We start from the raw sequence: 24000 nt of genomic DNA, 5'->3' as shown, positions 1-24000 counted from the left end.
TATATAAAGTACATATGGCCTTTCCTGTACAAACTGAGCCACATTTAAAAGTAACTCTCCTGGAGGCCTTGGAATGAAAACTACACGAATAAAAATAAAAAGGAAAAAACTTAGGAGAAAGAGAAATTTGAAAGAAAAGTCCAAGGCAGCTTATCACTCTAAGACATATATGGACAAATAAGATAATTGGAAAACAGATATGCTGCTGACTAAAATTAAAGTTTCTATAGATGAGGAAGAAATAATCTTTTAATTGTGTCAGCAAAACCATAATAAAGCTGTGAATGTGTCTGAAAGATACAGCAGTACTGCATTCAATAAATCTAAAAGTGAAGGTAATGAAAATATAGTCACCAAAACTATGATATCCAATACCCAGCATGTGAGAGAGAGAGAGAGAGAGAGAGAGAGAGAGAGAGAGAGAGAGAGAGAGAGAGAGAGAGAGAGAGAGAGAGAGAGAGAGAGAGAGAGAGAGAGAGAGAGAGAGAGAGAGAGAGAGAGAATAAATTATAAGTTCACTTAATGAGCAGATATGTAAGGAATTTCAGTTTGCCAAAACAGAAGCAACAATACTTTGAATATCTTGAAGGTGTGAGTGCAAACAGAAAATATTCATAATAAGTAGTAGACATGGAAAAGAAATAAAACTAGCTTAATTTTAAATCATAGTATAACTTAGTAAACACACACAAAAACACATAGCAAGAAACTTAAGAGAAAAGGGTATCAGGTTATGCATTAATGCAGTTTTCTAAATATAGCAACATATCAGTGCAATGCATTAATAGAAGAAATGGTGTGGGTAAAAAAATAAATAACTAGAAAAAAATATAACTTGGTATTAAAAAAAATTGGACATTAAAAGCTTAATTCTTTTAAAAATAGAGATAAAATACACATAAATGCACCTTTGTCATCATTAGAGCCCCTTCTTTCTCTTCCAGAGGCTAAACCAAGGGAAGAAGACAGAGCCTCTGAGCCAGGGAAGGACCATAGGGATGGGTGACCAGACTCTGGAGTGAAGACTGCCAGTGAGAAATCCAGGCCAAGGCACTGAAGAAAGTCCTGCACAAGACAGGCAGCAACAGTCCCTTCATGTGTGCCTAAGACTTGCTGTGTTGGTGGGCTGACCAATGGGATGCCCTTCTGTGAAGGAGAATGGAAAAATATGGCCATAAGCAGAGCTTACTCCTTTTGGGGCTCTTCTGTTTACTTTTACTTTTTGAGCAGTAATTAATTAATATTCTTTTAGCCTGGATAAGTTTCCTTTCCAAATAAATAAAATAAAAAGAAAAGTAATTTATTTATGCAATTGATAATAAGCTGACTGTGAAAATATGTTAATGTATGAATGTGATATTACAACCAAAAATAAACTAATGAGGCTTGGCTGAAAAAAGTATTGTTGATATACACCATCCTACCCACTCTGTCATGCCCCCTATGGACCATCATGGAAACACTGAGAAATTGATGTGAAGATGAGATATATTTAGCCAAGAGAGATACCCCCACCAGGAATTAAACCTATGACATACCAATATAAAATACAATGCCTTAGACAGTGGGATTGTAATTATTGGGGCATTTGTACTTCTGATCACTGCACAGTTTTGTCCCTCCAGTTCAATAAACTTTCAGTGATTTCATTACTCTAATACCAAATACAGACTCTTCCATTTTTACTCTTGGTAGCATGACTAAAGTTTCTCTTGGTAGCATAGGTGAAACCATACTCTTACACTTGAAAGTGTGGGATTTGATTCCTTTTCAGCACTGGTGTATAAATCACAACTGAACTGAGATTTTCATCACTTGTCACCACTGTCATGCTCCTTTTCAGAAAGAAAGATTGAACCTTTGACACAAAGCTACAGAGCACTGCTATTAAATTGGCAACCCATGTGCCAAATCTGGCCTTTGAGTTTATTTTCATTAGCTTTTCAACAGAAAATATATAAAACATATATAAAGCAAATAAATAGATAAATAAAATTAATAAAAATCATAAATAAACCTAATAAATTAGTCAAATAAAATATAATAAAAAATAAATCAATAAGTAAAGGTTACGAAAAGGAAAAGATAAAATTATTGATTAATTAAAAATACATAAAAATAACTATGCAAAAACAAGTACAGCAAATGATAAATCAAATATACAATAAAATATAAAACGGTAAATAAAGGTAAAGAAAAAGAAAGAAGATATATCTATATCAACTGATAAAAATACTTAAAATACATGCATGAAAATAATCATGCAAAAGTAAGAACAGCAGATGATAGGTTTATTTTATATATATATATATATATATATATATATATATATATATATATATATATATATATATATATATATATATATATATATATATATATATATATATATATATATAATGTGTATGTGTGTGTGTGTCTGTGTGTGTGGTAAAATAAATGTAAGGACCTTCCATTATTTTCATTATCCTGAACTACTTCAGAAGTATAAATAACCCTGGCATAAAACCTGTTGGGAACTATAACAGCTGTCAGGTCCCAAAAACACTTTTCAGTCTGAACTGAAAGTCCTCGCTCTGTCCTTTACTTATAATCTGAACTGGAAACTTCACATCTCATCTCTAGCTAAAACAGCTTCTATGAAGTTAGGCGTTCTGAGATGTCTCCACCAGTTTTTCTCACCCCCCGGCTGCTAACTTTGTACAAGGGCCTTATCCGTCCATGTATGGAGCATGCTTCACATGTCTTGGGAGGGTTCCACTCATACTGCTTTTCTAGACAGGGTGGAATCAAAAGCTTTTCGTCTCATCGACTCCTCTCCTCTAACTGACTGTCTTCAGCCTCTCTCTCACTGCCGCAATGTTGCATATCTAGCTGTCTTTTACCGCTATTTTCATGCTAACTGCTCTTCTGATCTTGCTAACTGCATGCCTCCCCTCCTTCCGCGGCCTCGCTGCACAAGACTTTCTTCTTTCTCTCACCCCTATTCTGTCCACCTCTCTAACGCAAGAGTTAACCAGTACTCTCAATCATTCATCCCTTTCTCTGGTAAACTCTGGAACTTCCTGCCTGCTTCTGTATTTCCATCTTCCTATGACTTGAATTCCTTCAAGAGAGAGGTTTCAAAACACTTATTCATCAGTTTTTGACCACTGCTTTGACCCTTTTATAGGACTGGCACTTCAGTGGGCATATTTTTTTATTGGATTTCTGTGGCCCTTGGCCAGTGTCCTTCCTACACACAAAAAAAAAAAAAAGAGTACAAATTGGTTAATAAGTGGGACTGTATTGATAATGCTTTTTATGCCTGTACTGATATTGATACTTCATTTCTGGTTGATACCAATAGTATCAGTACAGCTGACACTATTAGCAAAGAAACTAGGCAAGTTTTCTTTGGCACTTTGTCATAAACTGTCAAGGAGGCAATGCTGCATAATTCACATAATCTTCATGCACACATACCTCTGTCAAGTTTTTTTTTCAGAAATTCAACCTTATCTTTTATGTATAATGTACAGTGTTTGCACCTTACACAACAAGAAGCATTTCCTTTATTCACTGGAGCCATGGAATTAAAACAGAGCAAGATTAATAATAAATGGAAAAAGAAAAATTGAATGACTCCCCAGTGTCTGAAAGTGGTGCCAGCTGTTTATGCAGCCAATAGCTTTTTTTCTTCTTCTTGTGACCTGTTTCACTCTGTAATGCTTCTCAAATCATCCACCCCTAGTTTCTGCTATTCTTGTATTGCTTCTTTTTCACTATTAAACTGCCTCCTCAGTTCTTTTTCACAACACTGTGTTAAAAACTTTTCATACATTCTATCATCTTTCCAACAAACAGAAGCAGCAGCAGGTTGGTGTGGTGACCTGGGAAATTTAAAATTACACTAGCCAAAATTAGTGCCGGATTAGTGATTGCCGAATTAATGATGGTCATTCTATAGAAACTTGGGAGGGCCAATCTAAATTGAAGTTCTTTCACTTGTAAGAGAAAAAAAGTATGGCCAAAAATGAACTGTTTAAGATACTAAAAAGCACATTCATAAACTGTGATAAGGACATGAACAATGCAAAGTCAGCCTGTTTACACTTCTTGCCAGCCTTTTTTTGCTGTTAAATGGTGTCTATTTCACTTGAAAACACCAAATATAACAATAAAAAGATAGTCTGAGAACTGTAAAGTTGTGATTTTCAAATTGTTAATCAGTTATGTATGCTTTTTCATGTTCATCAACAGGGTACATAAGTTTTTGTGAAACTGTCATATCTTAGTGGTGTTGGATGTTGATGGCAATCTATAGAGCATATGGCAGTGACCATTTGGTATGTCACAATCCAGCCCGTACACATCATTAGAGGTGTAAGAGACAGTGAAGGAAGTAAACATTTTTTTTAGAGAAGCACACTTTATGAGTCATTGATGATTATCACTTTCAAAATATTTACTTTCACTGTATATACTTCACCATCTCCATTCCATCCTCATAGCACACTATTAACCTCAAAATAATAAAACATTAATTTTCCAGTAACAACCAAAACATCATATTTTGTTAGACTTAGCATAAAAAATAAACAATTCTCTATTAGTTTATTATTAATGCTCATTATAGCTTACTTTTACTATGACAAACAAAACAACAAAACATGTTTACTTGGGTGCAGCATATCAAAATAAAATACAGTCTTCCTCTAACATGCTAATTTTTGTAGGGAAAATCAAACTTATTTCTTCCAACAACTCTTCATTTACTTCTCAGTAACAGCAACAAATGGAGGCTGGAGGTGAAGGTGGTAAGGTGATGAGTGCTCATGCCTGACTGCTGCCCTCCTCACCTGCTCCTCCTCCTCACCTATGCAGTCCCTGGCAACCCATAACAACGCTAACCACTAGTGGCAATTAATTATCAATACCTCAACTACACCTCCCACACATACTAACATATCTCATTGACTTTTTAACATGAACCAAAAACAATTAATATCTATGTAGAAAAATACAGTCTCATTCACAGCACAGTTGAACGACAGGCCTTCTTTCCCATCCAGACCTTCTCGGCAGCTCTCGCTCCATGGCTTCCTCTCTGCCTTGGCTGGGGTTGCTCTTCATAGCTTCATCCCCACCATGAGTTGGTTCAGCAGGGTGACACAGCCCAATGAACCACTCTTCTGTTTTTCCTTCCTTTTCTCCGTTTGTTTGCATCCATCTTCTGTTGTCATCCTGTGGCAAAGGTCACGCAAGTGCCTCAGGACTCCGTCAACTTCAACTACTTGTTTTGACAGTATGCCAGGAATCCTTCTCGCACTTTACCTGGTGTTGCATCACGCATGTGGAGTTTCACCTACACATTGTCACCTACACTGTAATGGAAATGGGCATCTTTCTCAGTAGTAACAGCTTTTGAATGGTTGACGTCTTTTAACACATACCTTGTAGTGATAAAACACACTAATGGGAGTTGAGCATGGTGATTCATCCCTTAGTGATGTGTTGTACCGATACACCACCTCCACAATGGAACACTTCTTCTTGGCTGCGATGGTCTTGACTGTGCAATGGCAATATTCAATAATACCATTGCTGAATGCCGCAAGCGCACATCTAAAATGCAGGTTGATTCCCCATTTTTCTGTGAAGCTTCTAAAACATTTACTGCAGAATGCCGTATCATTGTCTAGAAGAATTTCATGAGGGGTGCCATGCTTGTAAAATACGGATTCCAGTTGATACACCACACAGGTTGTAGTCTGTCATCATAGCTGTCACCATACTGAGAAGCGTGACCTTCAGGGTCAAATACGGGTGCGAGGCGTGGTGGGTAATGTTGATGCCAACACGATGCCACATTTCCTTCACCTCCAGTATGCCAGCCTGCCACCTCTCAGAAGCAGAGTTGACGGACCGACGTACCTGGCAACTCGACACCACTTGTTGCATTTGATGTTTCACAATGGTTGGGTTGATGCATCTGACAAAATGCACAATCATGATGTACTTTCAAGATGTTCAGAGCTGCTCCTCTACACACACCACATCAGTCCTTGGTCCCTCAGGACACTCATCTATCATGTCCCAGTTGGTAAGGTACTTCTAGGGAACTTTGGTCAATGCATCCACTTTATTTGTTGCTGAATTCTCTTTATGCATGGTCCCTTCCAAGGTGTATTCTTCACAGATCATTTTCAAGGTGTTCAAGTATCTGTGGATAAGCATTTCTACCGCTGCTTTTGTTCTCAAGCAGGCCTTTCTAGTCAAGGTGTCAGAGATCCAACCATGAACGGTGACTGAATCTGTCACAAGGCGTACACGTGACATGCCCCAGGCAACAGCCAGGTTTAACCCCTTCAGCGCAGCATCTATTTCTGCCATGTTAATGTGAACACTTTCATCTGGTCAATAGTAACAAGTATCTTCTATGACATCATCATCCACCTCCAGTACCACACCTAGCACCACTGAACTGGTGTCAACCCACACAATGGCTGTGACACCCTCCAGTAGTGTCATGGAGACTCACAAGCCATACCACGTCATCCACCATGGCTCACAGCTCTGTGCCATCAGTTTCATTGTCCCATGTTCTCCTCAGAGGAGTAACTCTTCTCTTAGTGAACAATGCTGCAGGTCACAGCCATCCGCACACAGGCAAATGGCTGATCAGCTGTCCACACCATGAGAACAACAACCTCCTTTTTAATGACATGGGTGCTTCCTTGATGCGGTTATCCCTCCACCACCGTAGGACTTTCTCACCTCTTACCCATAGCCCCAGGACATGGGCTTCTTTCACCACGTGCTGGGCAATGTTACATTCCAGCTCAAACTGACATAGATGATTAACTACCATGTCAGAAATTACAATGTCCACATTGACAAGAATGTCGTCCATATAGGGTGAAGCAGCCCCCTTAATATTATCGTTCCACTTTAAAACTTCAGACATGACTGCCTTCATTACCATGGGGGTGATGTTGAGGCCAAATACCACCATGGTCAGACAATGGCACTGTCCTCTGAAGAAGATAGTCTAGTAGGGCCATTAGTGACTGGTGCACTCATATTTGCAGGTAGGCCTTTCTCAGGTCGAGTAAAGCAACATTACAGCCCATCTGGCACCACTAACGTAACTGTCATGTGTCTACATATGAGTGTTCAGTTCTCTATAGTTCAAAACTGGGTGCACTTTTGCCTTGTTCTTCTGAATGACTGCCATCAAGGGAATCAGTCCTTTGGGCTTCCAGAACTCTTTTTCAGTGTATGGAAGTAGCCATCCTTTGTCGATCCATTTTTCTAGTTCAGACTCATATTCTCTCCACATTGTTGCAGGAACACTGTATTCAGTGATTCCATTGAGGAGGTGGCCTGGCTCCTCAACAGCAGCTCACTTCCACTGAACAGTCCATGCTTTAGCGGTGTCCTCATAAAAAACAATGAAATCTTTTTCCACCATTTTGATTTTCAACGATGGCATCTGCCCACCACTAATCACTGCTCCACACACACTTCTCAGGCCAAATTGCACATTACAGGACTTAACTGTTGCACCCCAACAGCCGCAATACCGTTCATGCCCAAGATGATGTCAAAGTTTAAAGGTCTAAACTTCACCCCCACTAACACATAAATGTCCACTGAATTTCCTTGCGAATCAACACATTCACTTGTCCCACACCTACACACTGCTGACGCTCCCTGTTGACTGACACTAAGTCCACTTTCTTCTCACTCTGGTGCAAACAACATGACACATGGATGATGCTCGTCAAACACCTGGTATCAATCACCATGCTCCTCTTGATGCTATCAATGGTCACGTGTCACAGGCAGTGCCACATTCATGGCACTTGAGAGGGAGCCGGCACTGACATCCCCACTCTCAAGGAGTTTATCAGGCAGGAAGCAGCAATGTGTCCCACTTCTCTGCAGTGATGGCAAGTGACCAGGCTGCTGCAATTACCTCCCCATTGTGTTCTCTGAATCAAACAGTCCTGGGCCAGGTGGTTCAGCAGTCCACAGTTGTAACGTGAAATTTTGCCCCCTCATTGGCGGACTGTCGTGGCTGCAGGTCGCACCCCAACTCAACTGTGAAGCTGCTGCAGCACTGTTTTCTTCCCTCAGCAGAACTCGTGCTTGATCAAGAACCTGGTCTAGTGCCATTACTTCAAGGTGTGTTCTTGGCCTAAGCAGCCGGCAGACAGTGTCTGGTAGGCCAGCAATGAATGCACATGGGAGAGTGGTGTCAGGAATGACAGATGGTGTAGATCAGCAAGATAGATATCATCCACCTTGTCACTCTTCGATCGTCAAGCCATGAACAACTCGTATGCTGTAAACTGCTCTACAGCAAAGGCAGAATACAGGGCACCTTTTACCTTCCTGATGTCTTTCTTCTTGCTGTCACCTAACTGCTGGTGCACTGTGAATGTACCCCAATGAGTCATAGAGACACAACAGTAGTTAAGTCTTTGATGTTTCTCGGGTGGCACACCAGCTCAGCCTTCACGAACCACTCAGCAACAGACTGGGAGGCCCTGTTGAATTCTGAGATGATCTTCACATCATTGTCAAAGCATAGACAGATTGTAGGGAAAATCAAACTTGTGTCTTTCAACAACTCTTCATTTACTTCTCAGAGAAACAGCAACAAATAGAGGCGTGAGGCAGAGGTAGTAAGGTGACAAGAGCGCATGCCTGACTGCCACCCTCCTCACCTGCTCCTCCTTTCTCACCTACGCAGCTTCTGGCAACCTGTAACAACACTAAACTACTTGTGGCAATTAATTATCAATACCTCAACTACAATTTTTCCTGCAAGGATATCTTGTTAGAGAAATATCATATTAGATATACAGTAAAATCCCTCTCATCCGGCATTCGAGTATCCGGCAGCTTCAAGTATCCGGCACATTTTTCCCCGAGCCTTAAAATCAATAAAAATCAATGTGTACTCATAAAATCGATTAAAATTCCCGCGTGAGTCATACTTTGTCCCCTAGCCACCAGAGCGCACTGCTTCGCGCCACCCACGGCCCACTGCACTGTGTTTACTCAGTGACTCAATCCCGCGTGTGCACTGTTTATCGCCTGACGCCTTCATCATGCCTAAAGTTGTAGAAAAGAGGAAGTGTGTTGTGCTTACACTTAAGCAGCTGATCAGATCAGCTGCTGATTAAGATCAGCTGATCTTTGTTATGGTAAGATGCGTGAGTGTAGGGTGGTGATTGTGGACATAATTTCACTTCTATTCAAGTATCCGGCAATATTCAGGTATCCGGCATGTCGGCGGTCCCGTTGATACCAGATAAGAGGGATTTTACTGTACTGTATATTTCGGCAGATAAGACAACTTTCAGATAAAACAACCCCAAAATTTTAGTATGAATTTAGAGGTTTTAGCTGATATCGATGGTATAAGACGACACCCAAACTACCAAACCATCTGCGGTGAAGCACCAAATAACAAGTATTGTCTATAGTGGTAACAGGTTGTTGAACCAAAGTAGATGACTGAGCTGGTGGGTGGGATAGGCTAGTGAAGCACAAAGTGATTTACAGCTCAATCAGTTGTTAGTTTCTGTATCAGTCAGTTCAAAAATTTATCATGGAGACACCAGCAAAACAAAGAAAGTATGAAGCAAATTTTAAGTTAAAAGTCATTGAAGTGGCCAACTGTGCTGTTGCAAGAACATTCAGTATTACTGAGAAAATTATAAGATACTGGAGAAAAAGTGAAGATGTTTTAAGAAAAATGCCAAAGAAAAATGTTCAATGAGAAGAGGAGTCACCCTTTGGCCAGTTGGAAGATCACATTGAAAAATGGGTAACTGAACAGTGGCAGCAGTGTTATGTCATCACAAGAAATATGATCAGAGAACATGCACTGAAGTGGGCAAGCACTGCAACCCACACAGCCAATACACTATTTTCCTGCTGTTGTAACAATATTCCCACCCCACAACAATAGTCATCATTACAGTCACTAACAGCATAATCCTTTCAGCAAGGTTTTTTCTGCAACCTCTGATGATGCTACAGTGAAGGCATACCCCCCAGCATCACCATCACTGACCACCCTAACTGGGGCAGAGGAGGCACTGCAGTCCTGTCAGCAACTCTCCTCCTCCTAATCGCTCACTATACTGTTTTATTGTGAAGTGACAAACGGCCTGCTGGTGTCACTCACTTCTTCATCATCTATTGATGCAAGCTCCCCCTGGCCACAAGTGAACTGGCTAGGATAGCAAAGGCCTATAAATGGTCAACATGGACCACTAGCAGCCACTTCTGAGCATCTCTGCTGATTTTGTAAGTCACATCTGAGAGGACTTGCAAGATATGGCCTCTCCCAGGAACTCTGCAAGGCCATGCTTTCACTGGGGGGAGGGGGAGGGGGAGGGAGCCAGACCTTATCCCCCAAAGTGTGCTTAGCATCACAGGAGTGCTGATAGTACCAACAAGACATGGTTTAGCCTACCACCTGAAGTTTCTGAGCCACATGATGCTGTGTTACCTTCATCCTCCTCTGGGGCACTGCCACACACTCAGGTGCCACTGCCAGCTACTCCTAACCTGGCAGCTGTCCTGTTGCCAAGTCCAGCAGTAGCCACAGATCCCAGTCAAACATGAATCACCCAAACATGAATGCACACTGTGGATTCCTGCTTGGCAGACCTGTAAGCCATCAGGACCTATGGCAACCACAGGTCCCACTCTTGTTGAACTTCCTGGCAATACTTAGGAAGCTCCTCAGCCAGAGTGTAGTTAAAGCACTCCACCATCCTGTCACTCTGAGGATGCAGGAACATAGTATGGATCTTGTGAATGCCAAGGAGTGCACAACACTGCCAGAAGACTAATGACTTGAACTCATGTCCCTAGTCCGAGTGGAGCTTGTCCAGGACTCCGAACCTGGTGAAGAATTTGCCCACCAGCACATCAGCCATGGTCTCAGCTTCGTGGTTAGGAATGGCATACACCTCTACCCACTTAGTTAAATAGCCCATAGCAACACATATGTAATGGTTCCCCACAAGGCATACAGGGCAGTGGACCAGTGATATCCACTGCCACCCTCTTCATCAGTGAACCAGCCTGGTACAGCTGCAGAACCCTTCTTGGCCGCACAGGTGTTTACCTTCTTTGGTTAATACTCCAGATAATTTTGTGGGAGGTAAATTTTTGGTGCCAGATCACTATGGGTATCACTCACAAAGGACATTTGGATTCATGATGTGGCACTTGGGAACTGTCTTGAATTCATAAGCTTAGCTAAAACAGCTTCTATGAAGTTGGGCTTTCTGAGATGTCTCAGCCAGTTTTTTTCACCACCCCCACAGCTGCTAACTCTGTACAAGGGCCTTATCCGTCCATGTATGGAGTATGCTTTACATGTCCGGTGGGGTTCCACTCATACCACTCTTCTAGAACGGTTAGAATCAAAAGCTTTTCGTCTCATCAACTCCTCTCCTCTAACTGACTGTCATCAGCCTCTTTCTCATTGCCGCAATGTTGCATCTCTAGCTGTCTTCTACTGCTATTTTCAAGCTAACTGCTCTTCTGATCTTGCTAAATGCATGCCTCCCCTCCTCCCATGACCTTGCTGCACAAGACTTTCTTCTTTCTCTCACCCCTATTCTGTCCACCTCTCTAATGCAAGCAGTATTCTCAATCATTCATCCCTTTCTCGGGTAAACTCTTGAACTCCCTGCCTGTTTCTGTATTTCCACTTTCCTATGACTTGAATTCCTTCAAGAGGGAGGTTTCAAAACACTTCTTCAATTTTTGACTACTGCTTTGAACCTTTTTCTGGGACTGGATTTTTGTTGTCCTTGGCCAGTGTTCCTCCTACATAAAAAAAAAAAAAAAAAAAAAAAAAACAGACAATAAACCACCCAGTCCTTTCAACTGCTCTGTAACTGACTGCCATGTCCTGGACAATGCTTTGTCTTTGTACTTTGAACAGAAAATAATTGAAAGATGTGTGCCAGGGGATCACGGTTTCTTTTCTAACACGTTCCCTACTGTCAAAAAAGATGGCACAGCTAGAGACATCCTAAATCTAAAAGAACTTAATGATCATATTAATCATATACATTTTAAATTGGACACTGAAGGATGTGATGCAATTAATTCAACCATACTATTTTTTTCATAACCATAGATTTTAAATATACTTATTTTCAGTTTATATTAAGCCAGAAGATAGAAAATGGCTACAATTTATATGGAAGAATCATTTGTTTCAATTCACTTGTCTCCCACAAGGTTTGATTTCAGCCCCTCACATCTTCACTAAATTGATGAAGCCTGCCCTCTCGCGCCTTAGAAAATTTGGTATAATTGTAACATGCTATTTAGACAATTGTATTTTCATTGCTGCATCAACAGAGGAATTGAGGATTAATGCATACTATGCCTTGCATAGTGTGCATGTTCTGGAGCCTACACAGGAGATTAAATTTCTTGGGGTTATGCTAAATTCTGTTGACATGACTGCTGCTTTGCGTTCCATTAGGAAAGAACGCATAAGGGCGCAAGGTTGGCTCCTACTAAAGAGAGAGGTAACCTTGCTTGATTTGTCCTCATTTGTTGGTTTGACTGTGGCTTCGGATCCTGCTGTAGAGTTGTTCCCATTTAGATACATATATCTAGAGATAATTAAAAACAGAGAACTTGCCAGGAACCATGGTAATTATAATTCAAATACTATTTTGGATGATCATGTCCAGGAATTGATCTACTGGTGGATTGATAATATAGATTTTCAGGTAAAATCATTACGATCTTCCCCTCAACTAGTTATGTTCTCGGATGCCTGCCTGACAGGTTGGGGGTGCAGTAGTGGGAGATGTTAAGATGGGAGGTCACTGGGCTCATGAGTTAGATCATATCAACTGCTTAGAATTGAAAGCCATTCTTTTGGGCTTAAAATCCCTTTGTAAGGATACCAGAGAAACACATATCCGCCTCCGCACTGACAATTACATTACAGTTGCCTGTATAGAACGTTGCAGTAGCACTAAACCTAACCTTAATACATTAATAGAACAAAATTCTGAATGGGCTGAGTCAAGGGGGATTATCTTACTGGCACAATATATAAAGGGATTACATAATGTAGAAGCAGACAAGGAATCCCAAGTAAGAAACCTAAATGCTGAATGGATGTTACAGCCCCATATTTTCAAAAGAGTTTGTCGGCTTTTTTATACACCTGATGTTGATCTCTTTGCTACTCATATTAATGCACAAGTGCCTGCTTACATTTCCTGGAAACCATATCCATCTGCCACACATATTAATGCCTTCAAATTGAACTGGACCAATAAGAAATTATATGCTTTCCCAACTTTCAGTATGATCTCCAGAGCCCCAAAGAAACTGCAGGAAGATAAGGCAACAATAATGATAATTTTACCACTGTGGCCAACCCAGTTTTTGTTCCCCAAAGCTCTCCAGTTATCAGCAGCTGATCCTGTTGTATTTTCTCAAAATTCCCTACTTTTACCATAAAATCCAACTCTACACCATCCACAAGCTCAAAGGTTGGTCTTAACAGCAATGATGTTATCTAGGAAACATTTGAAAATCAAGGCCTTTTGACAGAGGTTGCCCAATTTCTACTTAAATCATGGAGAAAGAGCACTAAAACACAATATGGGCCACATATAAAAAATTGGTTGAGTTTTTTGCCACTACAGGAAAATTTATCAAATTCAGCCACCTTTGAATGTATTTCTAGATTACTTATTATCAGAATTTAAGGAGAAAGGGCAAAGCTACAGTTCAATGAACACCATATGGTCTGCCATCTCTGCAATAGCTAATATTAATGACCAGCGTGCAGGACAGCATCCTTTAGTTACCAGATTCATGAAGGCAGTCTTTCAGGTAAGACCATCTTTTCTCCAATACCATAGTACTAAGTCATTAGGGAGCTTTAAGAGAAGATTAGACAGATTTATGGATGGGGATAATAGGTGGAAATAGGTAGGTATGATTCATACACGAACTGCCACATGTAGGCCTGACAGCTTCTTGCAGCTTCCCTTATTTCTTATGTTCTTATGTTCTTATTAGTATTTTAACATCTGCAATTTTATCAACAACTCCATTTTATGAGTAATACATATCCAACTCTACTTCTGCATCCACACATGGAGCTCTAAAATTTAGAATCTGATACACACTATTACATTCCAGACATGGGCACGATTATGATTGCTAATAAAAAAATCATAATCCATGGCTCTTGTTACATGTTCATAATCAAATCATAATAAAAAAGTAGGTAACTCATGTAATCATAATCAAATCATAATCATATTTTCTTAATAATCAATGATTAAAATGTCATTATTGTGATTATTTCTTTGTAATTTCCATGAAGCACTTCGCTTCCAAGTCCAAGTATGTTTTGAAAGCTTAGCACCATCTCATGTTTTTACTTGATTGTCTCCCATGATATTGCGGGCATCAGTCAAATGCACACAAAGCCTATACATGTTTCAGCAGACTTGAAATGCAGTACTAGTAAAAATGATTGCTGCCAAGCTAGTGTGGGAGTGCACAGCCACAGGGTTACATATGAAACATGTTGTCTGTGTAATCACTGTAATGTATGTGGAACTATTTATCGCTGTGTGTGTGAGTGACTGTGTGTGTGTGTGTGTGTGTGTGTGTGTGTGTGTGTGTGTGTGTGTGTGTGTGTGTGTGTGTGTGTGTGTGTGTGTGTGTTGTATAGTATTGTATCACCCAACACATTTTTACATGCATATGCTGCTGGCTATGTAAGGTAAACAACTCATTTGTACATGCACACACTGCTGGCTTATTTAAGACAGACAGCTGGTAGACTCATCACTCCACTCCACTCCACTCCACTCTCGTAACTAAGATTTAATCACTGCTTGTGAGGACAGGTGTCAAAAAACTATGGCAGTCAACTTGCATAACTAGCTTTAAGAATTTAGGCAGAAGAATTTTGGTGAATTTTAGACCACTTAAACCAGTGGTTCTTAACCTGAGGGGTGCACCTCCCTAGGGAGGTGACAGTAATTTCCAGGGGAAGGATGCGAACCCTAGAAAAAAAAGTAAGAATTTTCTAATTATATTGATTAAGCTGGCAGAACACTGGGAAAAATTTCCCTAATTGATGCTGGTTTTTGCTACTCATTTTTTTGAGATCCATTTTTAAAACAAACTTCACACAGCAGGACACCCAACAACTGTCCATATAATTTGTTTTTTATGACTATGACACTGTAGATATATTGGTAGTAGTAATATTATAAATGTTATTCATTCATTCATGACTTTGCTGATTTCAGTCTTCCACCAAACTGGCACAGCTGACTGGTAGAAACGTTGGCTATCTTTGATGGTTTACGTCTCACTGCCATGCATCTTGAACTCTCAGTTATTTGCTATATATATGCAATGTTACCAAGGGAGCAGGAGTGAAATGTCTCTCTCTCTCCATGAATTAGAGAGAGAGAGAGAGAGAGAGAGAGAGAGAGAGAGAGAGAGAGAGAGAGAGAGAGAGAGAGAGAGAGAGAGAGAGAGAGAGAGAGAGAGAGAGAGAGAGAGAGAGAGAGAGAGAGAGAGAGAGAGAGAGAGAGAGAGAGCACAAACCTTGATTTATGCCTCGTTAATCAGTTGATTTGATGCAGACGAGACCCCAGGTGGGTTATTATGACCCTCCCCTGTTAGGTTTAGTTATGTTAGGTTATGTTTAGTTATAAGTTGGGTTAAGTTAGATTTTATACAAATTATCACAGAAACTTTGCATGGGAATCACAATGAGAGCATTTTCAAAAATATTACATGATCAGTTTAGGAGCTATACCAGAGAGAGAGAGAGAGAGAGAGAGAGAGAGAGAGAGAGAGAGAGAGAGAGAGAGAGAGAGAGAGAGAGAGAGAGAGAGAGAGAGAGAGAGAGAGAGAGAGAGAGAGAGAGAGAGAGAGAGAGAGAGAGAGAGAGAGAGAGAGAGAGAGAGAGAGAGAGAGAGAGTCTTAACAAGGCAGAAATCAAAGTTTGCACACTCTTGAGACAGACACAGATGTTTCGCTCATAACATTGCATATATAACAGCTAACTAGCAGCTCAAGACACATGGGACATAAGCCACCAGAAATAGTCGAAATGCTTATTAAAATTATATAATTACAAATATTTATAAATAATGCATTTGAATATGTAAAAGGAACAAAATTATAAATAAATCATGCTACATCTGAATTTATCTGTACAGTAAAACATATAAATAGAAGATATATTTGAATCCTCATGTGAACAGCAAAATGCTAGAGCAAACTGTTATCTGTACTCCTCAACAACCAAAATCCCCCAACTTGCTACTCATTTTGAATAGTAAAACAGAAACAAAATCCCAACTTGATACTCATTTTGAATAGTAAAACAGAAAAGGAGTAGCAAAACCAATCCACAGTTAATGAGATTGTCCCAGCGTGCCACCAGCATTAATCCGTTAACCAGACCGTTGGTTCATAATGAAAAGTATTTCTCTTTCTTAATAATAATAATAATAATAATAATAATAATAATAATAATAATAATAATAATAATAATAATAATAATAATAATAATAATAATAAACGGTTTATCATTTAGGCAGTTAACAAACTGAAAATGTACATAGGGGGTGGGGAAAATACTTAAAATTAATCCTAAAGGTAAGTCTAATCTAGAAGGGACTACTGATTGATGGCTCGCACCAAGGTGGGAATCGTCTGTACCAGATAACGCCTTTAGGGGCGTTATCTTGTTGTGGTGTCTGGTGGTACGGACAGGGCAAGGCGCATCAGGCAATGCCATATATATGTGTATATTACAGGAAAAAATAGCAATAGAAATAGCAATAAACACTCACTCCCCTCCCCTCCCCTCAGGCTTCAGGATAAATTATATATATATATATATATATATATATATATATATATATATATATATATATATATATATATATATATATATATATATATATATATATATATATATATATATATATATATATATATATATATATATATATATATATATATATATATATATATAAACAGAAAGTGTCAAAACCTTTCAAGATCTAACTCCCGTCATGACTTCAGGCATCTAGACAAGAATATCTCCAATAACTTTGCTTCTTCTTCTTTCCCTCCTTTATTTCAACCAGATGGCACCACTGCTATCACATCTATTTCTAAAGCTGAACTCTTTGCTCAAACCTTTGCTAAAAACTCTACCTTGGACAATTGTGGGCTTGTTCCTCCCTCTCCTCCACCCTATGACTACTTCATGCTACCTATCAAAAATTCTTCGCAATGATGTTCTATGCCCTTGCTGGCCTAAACCCTCGGAAGGCTTATGGACCTGATGGGGGTCCCTCCTATTGTTCTCTGAAACTGTGCCTCCGTGCTAGCACCTTGCCTAGTCAAACTCTTTCAGCACTGTCTGTCAACATCTACCTTTCCTTCTTGCTGGAAGTTTGCCTACATTCAGCCTGTTCCTAAAAAGGGTGACCGTTCTAATCCCTCAAACTACCATCCTATTGCTTTAATTTCCTGCCTATCTAAAGTTTTTGAATCTATCCTCAACAGGAAGATCTTTAAACATCTATCACTTCACAACCTTCTATCTGATCGCCAGTATGGGTTCCGTCAAGGCCGCTCTACTGGTGATCTTCTGGCTTTCCTTACTGAGTCTTGGTCATCCTCTTTTAGAGATTTTGGTGAAACTTTTGTTGTTGCCTTGGACATATCAAAAGCTTTTGATAGAGTCTGGCACAAAGATTTGATTTCCAAACTACCCTCCTACAGCTTCTCTCCTTCTCTCTGTAACCTCATCTCAAGTTTCCTTTCTGACCGTTCTATTGCTGCTGTGGTAGACAGTCATTGTTCTTCTCCTAAATCTATTAGCAGTGGTGTTCCTCAGGGTTCTGTCCTGTCACCCACTCTCTTCTTATTATTCATTAATGATCTTCTAAACCAAACTTCTTGTCCTATCCACTCCTATGCTGATGATACCACCCTACACTTTTCCACGTCTTTTCATAGACGTCCAACCCTTCAGGAATTAAACATTTCACGCAGGGAAGCCACAGAACGCTTGACTTCTGATCTTTCTAAAATTTCTGATTGGGCAGAGCAAACTTGGTTCAATGCCTCAAAAACTCTATTCCTCCATCTATCAACTCGACACAACCTTCCAGACAACTATCCCCTCTTCTTCAATGACACTCAACTGTCCCCCTCTTATACACTGAACATCCTCGGTCTGTCCTTTACTTATAATCTGAACTGGAAACTTCACATCCCATCTCTAGTTAAAACAGCTTCTATGAAGTTAGGCGTTCTGATACATCTCCGCCAGTTTTTCTCACCCCCCCCAGCTGCTAACTCTGTACAAGGGCCTTATCTGTCCATGTATGGAGTATGCTTCACATGTCTGGGGGGGTTCCACTCATACTGCTCTTCTAGACAGGGTGGAATCAAAAGCTTTTCGTCTCATCAACTCCTCTCCTCTAACTGACTGTGTTCAGCCTCTCTCTCATCGCCGCAATGTTGCATCTCTAGCTGTATTCTACCACTATTTTCATGCTAACTGCATGCCTCCCCTCCGGGAGGCCTCGCTGCACAAGACTTTCTTCTTTCTCTCACCCCTATTCTGTCCACCTCTCTAATGCAAGAGTTAACCAGTATTCTCCATCATTCATCCCTTTCTCTGGTAAACTCTGGAACTCCCTGCCTGCTTCTGTATTCTGGAATTCAAGTCATACTTCCTATGACTTGAATTCCTTCAATAGGGAGGTTTCAAGACACTTATCCTTCAATTTTTGACTACTGCATTGGACACTTTTATGGGACTGGCATTTCAGTGGGCATTTTTTTATTGGGTTTTTGTTGCCCTTGGCCAGTGTCCCTCCTACATAAAAAAAAAAAAAAAAAATATATATATATATATATATATATATATATATATATATATATATATATATATATATATATATATATATATATATATATATATATATATATATATATATGCATAAAATTACTGCAATAATCCGTTCTTTCTACTTTCAGAAACATCATCCAGATGTCAAGATGAATAGCAAAAGGGAGTCAGCAACAACAGCAGCTGGTAGACCCCATGTTCCAATAACTGACTTTGGGATATCTATTACTAAGAAAAAATGGAGCAATCATGATCCCCACCAAAATGAAATGGACAAATTACTCCTTTGCTTCATTGCTGGCTCTCTCCAACCTCTTTCAAGGGTTAAGGAACCTAACTTTCAAGCTTTTCTTAACAAGGCCCAGCCCAGCTACAACATCCCAAGCTGCAAGGAGCTCAGCAACAAGCTTCTTCCTGCACAAACTCAACAACTACAGGAACATCTCAATAAGAAATTTTGTTCTGTTGGTTGTGTCTGTGTTATAGTTGACCTTTGGATAAACAGACAAATGCAGTCATACACTGGAATCACATGACATTTCATAGATGACTTCCAGCTCCAATCAACAATGTTAGCATGCAGAAGATTCAATGTCCCTCAATGCAGAAAAGATTAATGCCACATTCATCAAAATCATCACTAGCTTTAACCTAGAAACAAAGATTTTGACAATTGTAACTAACAGTGCCAGCAATATGCTTAAAGCATTTGTGACACTTCCCGGTCTGGACGATGCAGACACTAATCAAGACAGTGAAAGCGCAGAGGAGGATGACATTTTGACATTCCTGATAACAATGAGAAGTTCCTGGAGCTACTGCCTGAGCATGTCAGATGTTTTGTTCATGCTTTACAAATTGCTGTGAAAGATGGGCTCGAAGAAGCAGGGCCTGTATCAGGAGTCATTGGAAAAGCCTCATGTCTAGTATCACACACTCATCATTCTGCACTGACATCTGACACTCTTGAAGGTGAATGCAGACCTCAGGACAAAAATGCAACCCAATGGAACAGCAGTCACAAGGTGCTTCACTCCCTTCTGAATATTGATCCAGCCAAGCTTTATCTGTTAAACTGTCCAGTAAAGCTAACCAAATATGAACTTAATCTCATCAAGGAAATAACAGACATCTTGACACCATTTGAAGTAGCAACTCTAGAGTGTCAGGGAGAGAATGTTGTAACGTCAAGCAAAGTAATTTCATGCATTCGTGTACTGAAAGCTGAGCTTGAACAACTGTCAGACATAAAAGTCAAAGATGATTACTACTCTCAAAAGTTCAATCGAGAAAAACTGAAGATCTATGAAGACAGAGATGTTTCAGCTGGCTTCACTCCTAGATCAAAGCTTTAAAATGGACTGGTGCTCACCAGAAGTCATGTTCATGAAATCCCTACTGAAGTCTAAAGTAGATGAAATTATGCCTACTACCACTGAAGAAAAGGGTTCCCTTCAGGAAAATAAGGAGGCATCTATAAAGAAATGCAAGCTGTTCAGATTCATGACACCATCAGCATTAACGAGCTCTTCCCTCTGTACATTAACATCAATTTTATCACAAGTAGAATCCTACCCAAGACAACCAAGAACAGAGGATGACAGTGATCCCCTTCTCCTCTGGGAACAGAATCAGTCAACATTACCTCAACTAATTATACTGGTTCTCCAATATCTGTATCCCAGCATCATCAGTGCTAGCTGAGAGACTTTTCTCTGTTGCTGGGAAAGTCTTTCATCCTGAACGATGCAGAATGACTGATGATCGCTTTGAGGAGTTGATGTTTATCAAGTGTAACCAACACATAGTAAATTACACATTACATGAGAAGTAATCTAGCCTATAAGAAATCATGTGTATAACAAGTTCTATATTTTTCAAAGAGAAATACTTTGCTTTCAATACTGCTGTGAAAGCCTGATTTGAAATAAATTCATAAAGTAATGTATTATGTACTGTAAAGTAAAAACAAATAAAACCTCTTACACACAATGTATGTTTTTAATAACATTAGTTAGTAAGTGATTTAAACAATTATATTACTGTGCTCAAATATGGAACAGTGCACCTAATAGATGTACAGTAAAATCCCTCTTATCTGGCATCAACGGGACCACCGACATGCCGGATACTTGAAGCATGCCGGATACTTGAATAGAAGTGAAATTATGTCCACAATCATCACCCTACACTCACGCATCTTACCATAACAAAGATCAGCTGATCGCCGTGCCGCGCATCGCCACCCACGCTGCCACCTCACACTCACCAACACACAATACTACTGTACTAACATTCTCTTTAATACTTTCCTCTTATAAATAAGTTGATGGGTTACAAAAATAAAGTACGTATACACTTACTTGCTTTATTCAATATTAGCCAACATGTATAGCATACAATAAAGATATGAAAATGTACGAGTGTTTGTGACACTTTTTCGCTCCCCACACCTCTCATTCAACACCCTCCAGGTCATCAACATCATCAGATTCTGTACTTGTTTGCCCCACTTCTTTTCCCTTACAAGCTACTTTAAAATAGTTTCTAATGTCTCCTTGTTTGCAGCTCCTTCTTCTTTACAGCAAAAACTCATTCTCAATGCAGTGAAGGGTCATAACATCTTGGGTTGACATGTATGTGCACTGCTCAGCAAACCTGACAAAGCCAGCTATGTGTTTCGCAGCCTGTTCCCAAGTTACTTTAGGCTCATTATCATCATCATCATCATCACTATCATCACTAATTTTCTCTAAATGATCTACTACAGCGTTGATAAGTTCCTCGTCTGTGAGAGTGAATGTTACGGCCTGATTTTCGTCCACGTCCATCCATTCCTGTAACGCTTCATCTGTCACTTTAAGTTGCACATTTCCCCCCATTTCCCTCAGCTCGCTCACCACCAAACTTTTCATGCCACCTACAAACTCTTCAAACTCCTCATCATCCTCATCATCACACATCATCAAAGGGTACAATTTGCGCCAACATCGCATCAATGTTTGCCTTTTAACGTCTAGCCAAGCAATTGAAGCCATGAATATCGCATCCTTAACATTAAACTGTTTTTGGAACTCGGGGATTGTGCCGTCCTCATAATTAATCATAATTTAATCAATTTTATGAGTACACATTGATTTTTTATTGATTTTAAGGCTCAGGGAAAAATGTGCCGGATACTTAAAGCTGCCGGATACTCAAATGCCAGATGAGAGGGATTTTACTGTAGTTCACTACCTATTTAGGCATTGTACTTAATCATTCCTAATCATTATCTTTTTTTATAAATAATCACAGCAAAATGTGATTATAATCATAATCTAATCCTAATGATACACAAAAGAAAAAAAATAATCATAATAAAAAATAGCAAATCTAAAGTAATCATAATTTAATCACAATCAAAAAAAGTATTCCAGACCATAATCAAAATCAAATCATAATAATTTTTTTATAATCATGCCCATGTCTATTACATTCTCACATAAGATCTTGCAGCTTGCTTGGTTCAGCTTCCAGTGAATGTTCTGAAGGTAATAACCCTATAAGACAGCCAGTTAGTCATACAAACAGATAGACATGGATCTCTCATACTCACATCACTAAATTCTTCCTCCAGTGCCAAGAAAACACTTGCGCGAAGTTGTGCCTGAAAAAAACAAACAAAAAAATTTCTGAACATTGCAGAGACTTCTTGGCTGAAAATAAACACAGACAACCAATCCTAAAAGTTGGAAACTAACTAAGGTAAAGGTTTGACCAAACAGGTTGAAAATCTGAATTTAGTTGAATGTTTCTTTCAATAAATCTCATAATTGCACTAAAGGTATAAAACAATTAATATAGTATGGTAGGTGACAAAGCACGGTCATTATAACATACAGCTGCAACAACACACTGAGATTTTAATAAATATTTCATCAGAATAAACTGGCATAATGAACTCACCACTCATGTGAGCACTTGAATCTCAATCAAAATTTTATCTGAATAACAAACCAAAACTGGTAAGATGAACTCGCCATTCATGTGAGCACTGAAGTTTTAATAAAAATTTAATCAGAATGACGAACCAAAACTGGCAAGATTAACTTGCCATTCATGTGAACACTGAAATTTTATTAAATATTTAATCAGAAGACTAACTCACCAGCTGTGCAAGCGACTGCTCACGTATCGCCTGTTCCTTCCTCTCTTTTTTCCTTTACTCTCCCTTCTTTTGTCTTGTCTCAAACCTCCCTCCCTGTCACCTCCCCTCCCCCTTATTTGTCAGATATCAGAGTCAAGGAAGTGATACCTCACTCTCTCTCTCCCCCTCATCAATTTTATGTCATATTTGCTTCATAATTTCTCTTTCTCACTCTCGCATACATAATTCCATTTTCATTCTCAATCAGTCTAATTCTATTCAGCAATCCTTAGGAGTGTTCTTACTTTCAGAGAGAGAGAGAGAGAGAGAGAGAGAGAGAGAGAGAGAGAGAGAGAGAGAGAGAGAGAGAGAGAGAGAGAGAGAGAGAGAGAGAGAGAGAGAGAGAGAGAGAGAGAGAGAGAGAGAGAGAGAGAGCTCCAACTTAGATGGAATTTACTGCATATACACGTGACACCAACAGTAGGTAAATGTGACCGATACTTATGAGAGCAATGTGAAACTCGGTGATAATGCGCAAAACTCAGGATGGCAGGAATTTAGAGCTAGATGCAAAACTCAGGATGGTACTCCATACGTTTGTTGTGTTATCTGAAATGTAGTAGTGCAAATGTGTTCTTTTTGATATATTTTTTTTTTTAATTGTGGGATTTTTTTAAATATTATTTCCTGGTTCCCTGGAATCAATTAATTATTTCCCATAGGTTCTTCAGTCATCATGGCGCACATTTACCATAATGAAATATGTTCGTTGTTGTGTACCCTACTGTGTGTGTGTGTGCGTGTGTCGGTGTGTGTGTATGTGTATATATATATATATATATATATATATATATATATATATATATATATATATATATATATATATATATAT

General features: G+C 39.4%; 1 protein-coding gene across 2 annotated transcripts in view; it reads right to left on the bottom strand.

Annotated features, from left to right (window-relative positions):
* The window catches only part of LOC135113200 (centrosomal protein 43-like), a 155151-nt gene that overhangs the window by 116141 nt on the left and 15010 nt on the right, over positions 1-24000 (bottom strand). The window contains exons 2-3 of one of the 2 annotated variants that reach the window (XM_064028336.1): positions 22578-22628; positions 909-1146 (exon numbers count right to left, since the gene is read on the bottom strand). In XM_064028336.1, the coding sequence (XP_063884406.1) occupies positions 909-1146; positions 22578-22628 (289 nt within the window). The remainder of the gene's footprint in view (positions 1-908; positions 1147-22577; positions 22629-24000) is intronic. The other variant, XM_064028337.1, reaches the window with a different exon arrangement.

Source organism: Scylla paramamosain, chromosome 25 (assembly GCF_035594125.1).
Source record: "Scylla paramamosain isolate STU-SP2022 chromosome 25, ASM3559412v1, whole genome shotgun sequence".
NCBI lineage: Eukaryota > Metazoa > Arthropoda > Malacostraca > Decapoda > Portunidae > Scylla > Scylla paramamosain.
This window is presented reverse-complemented; position numbering and strand designations above follow the sequence as displayed.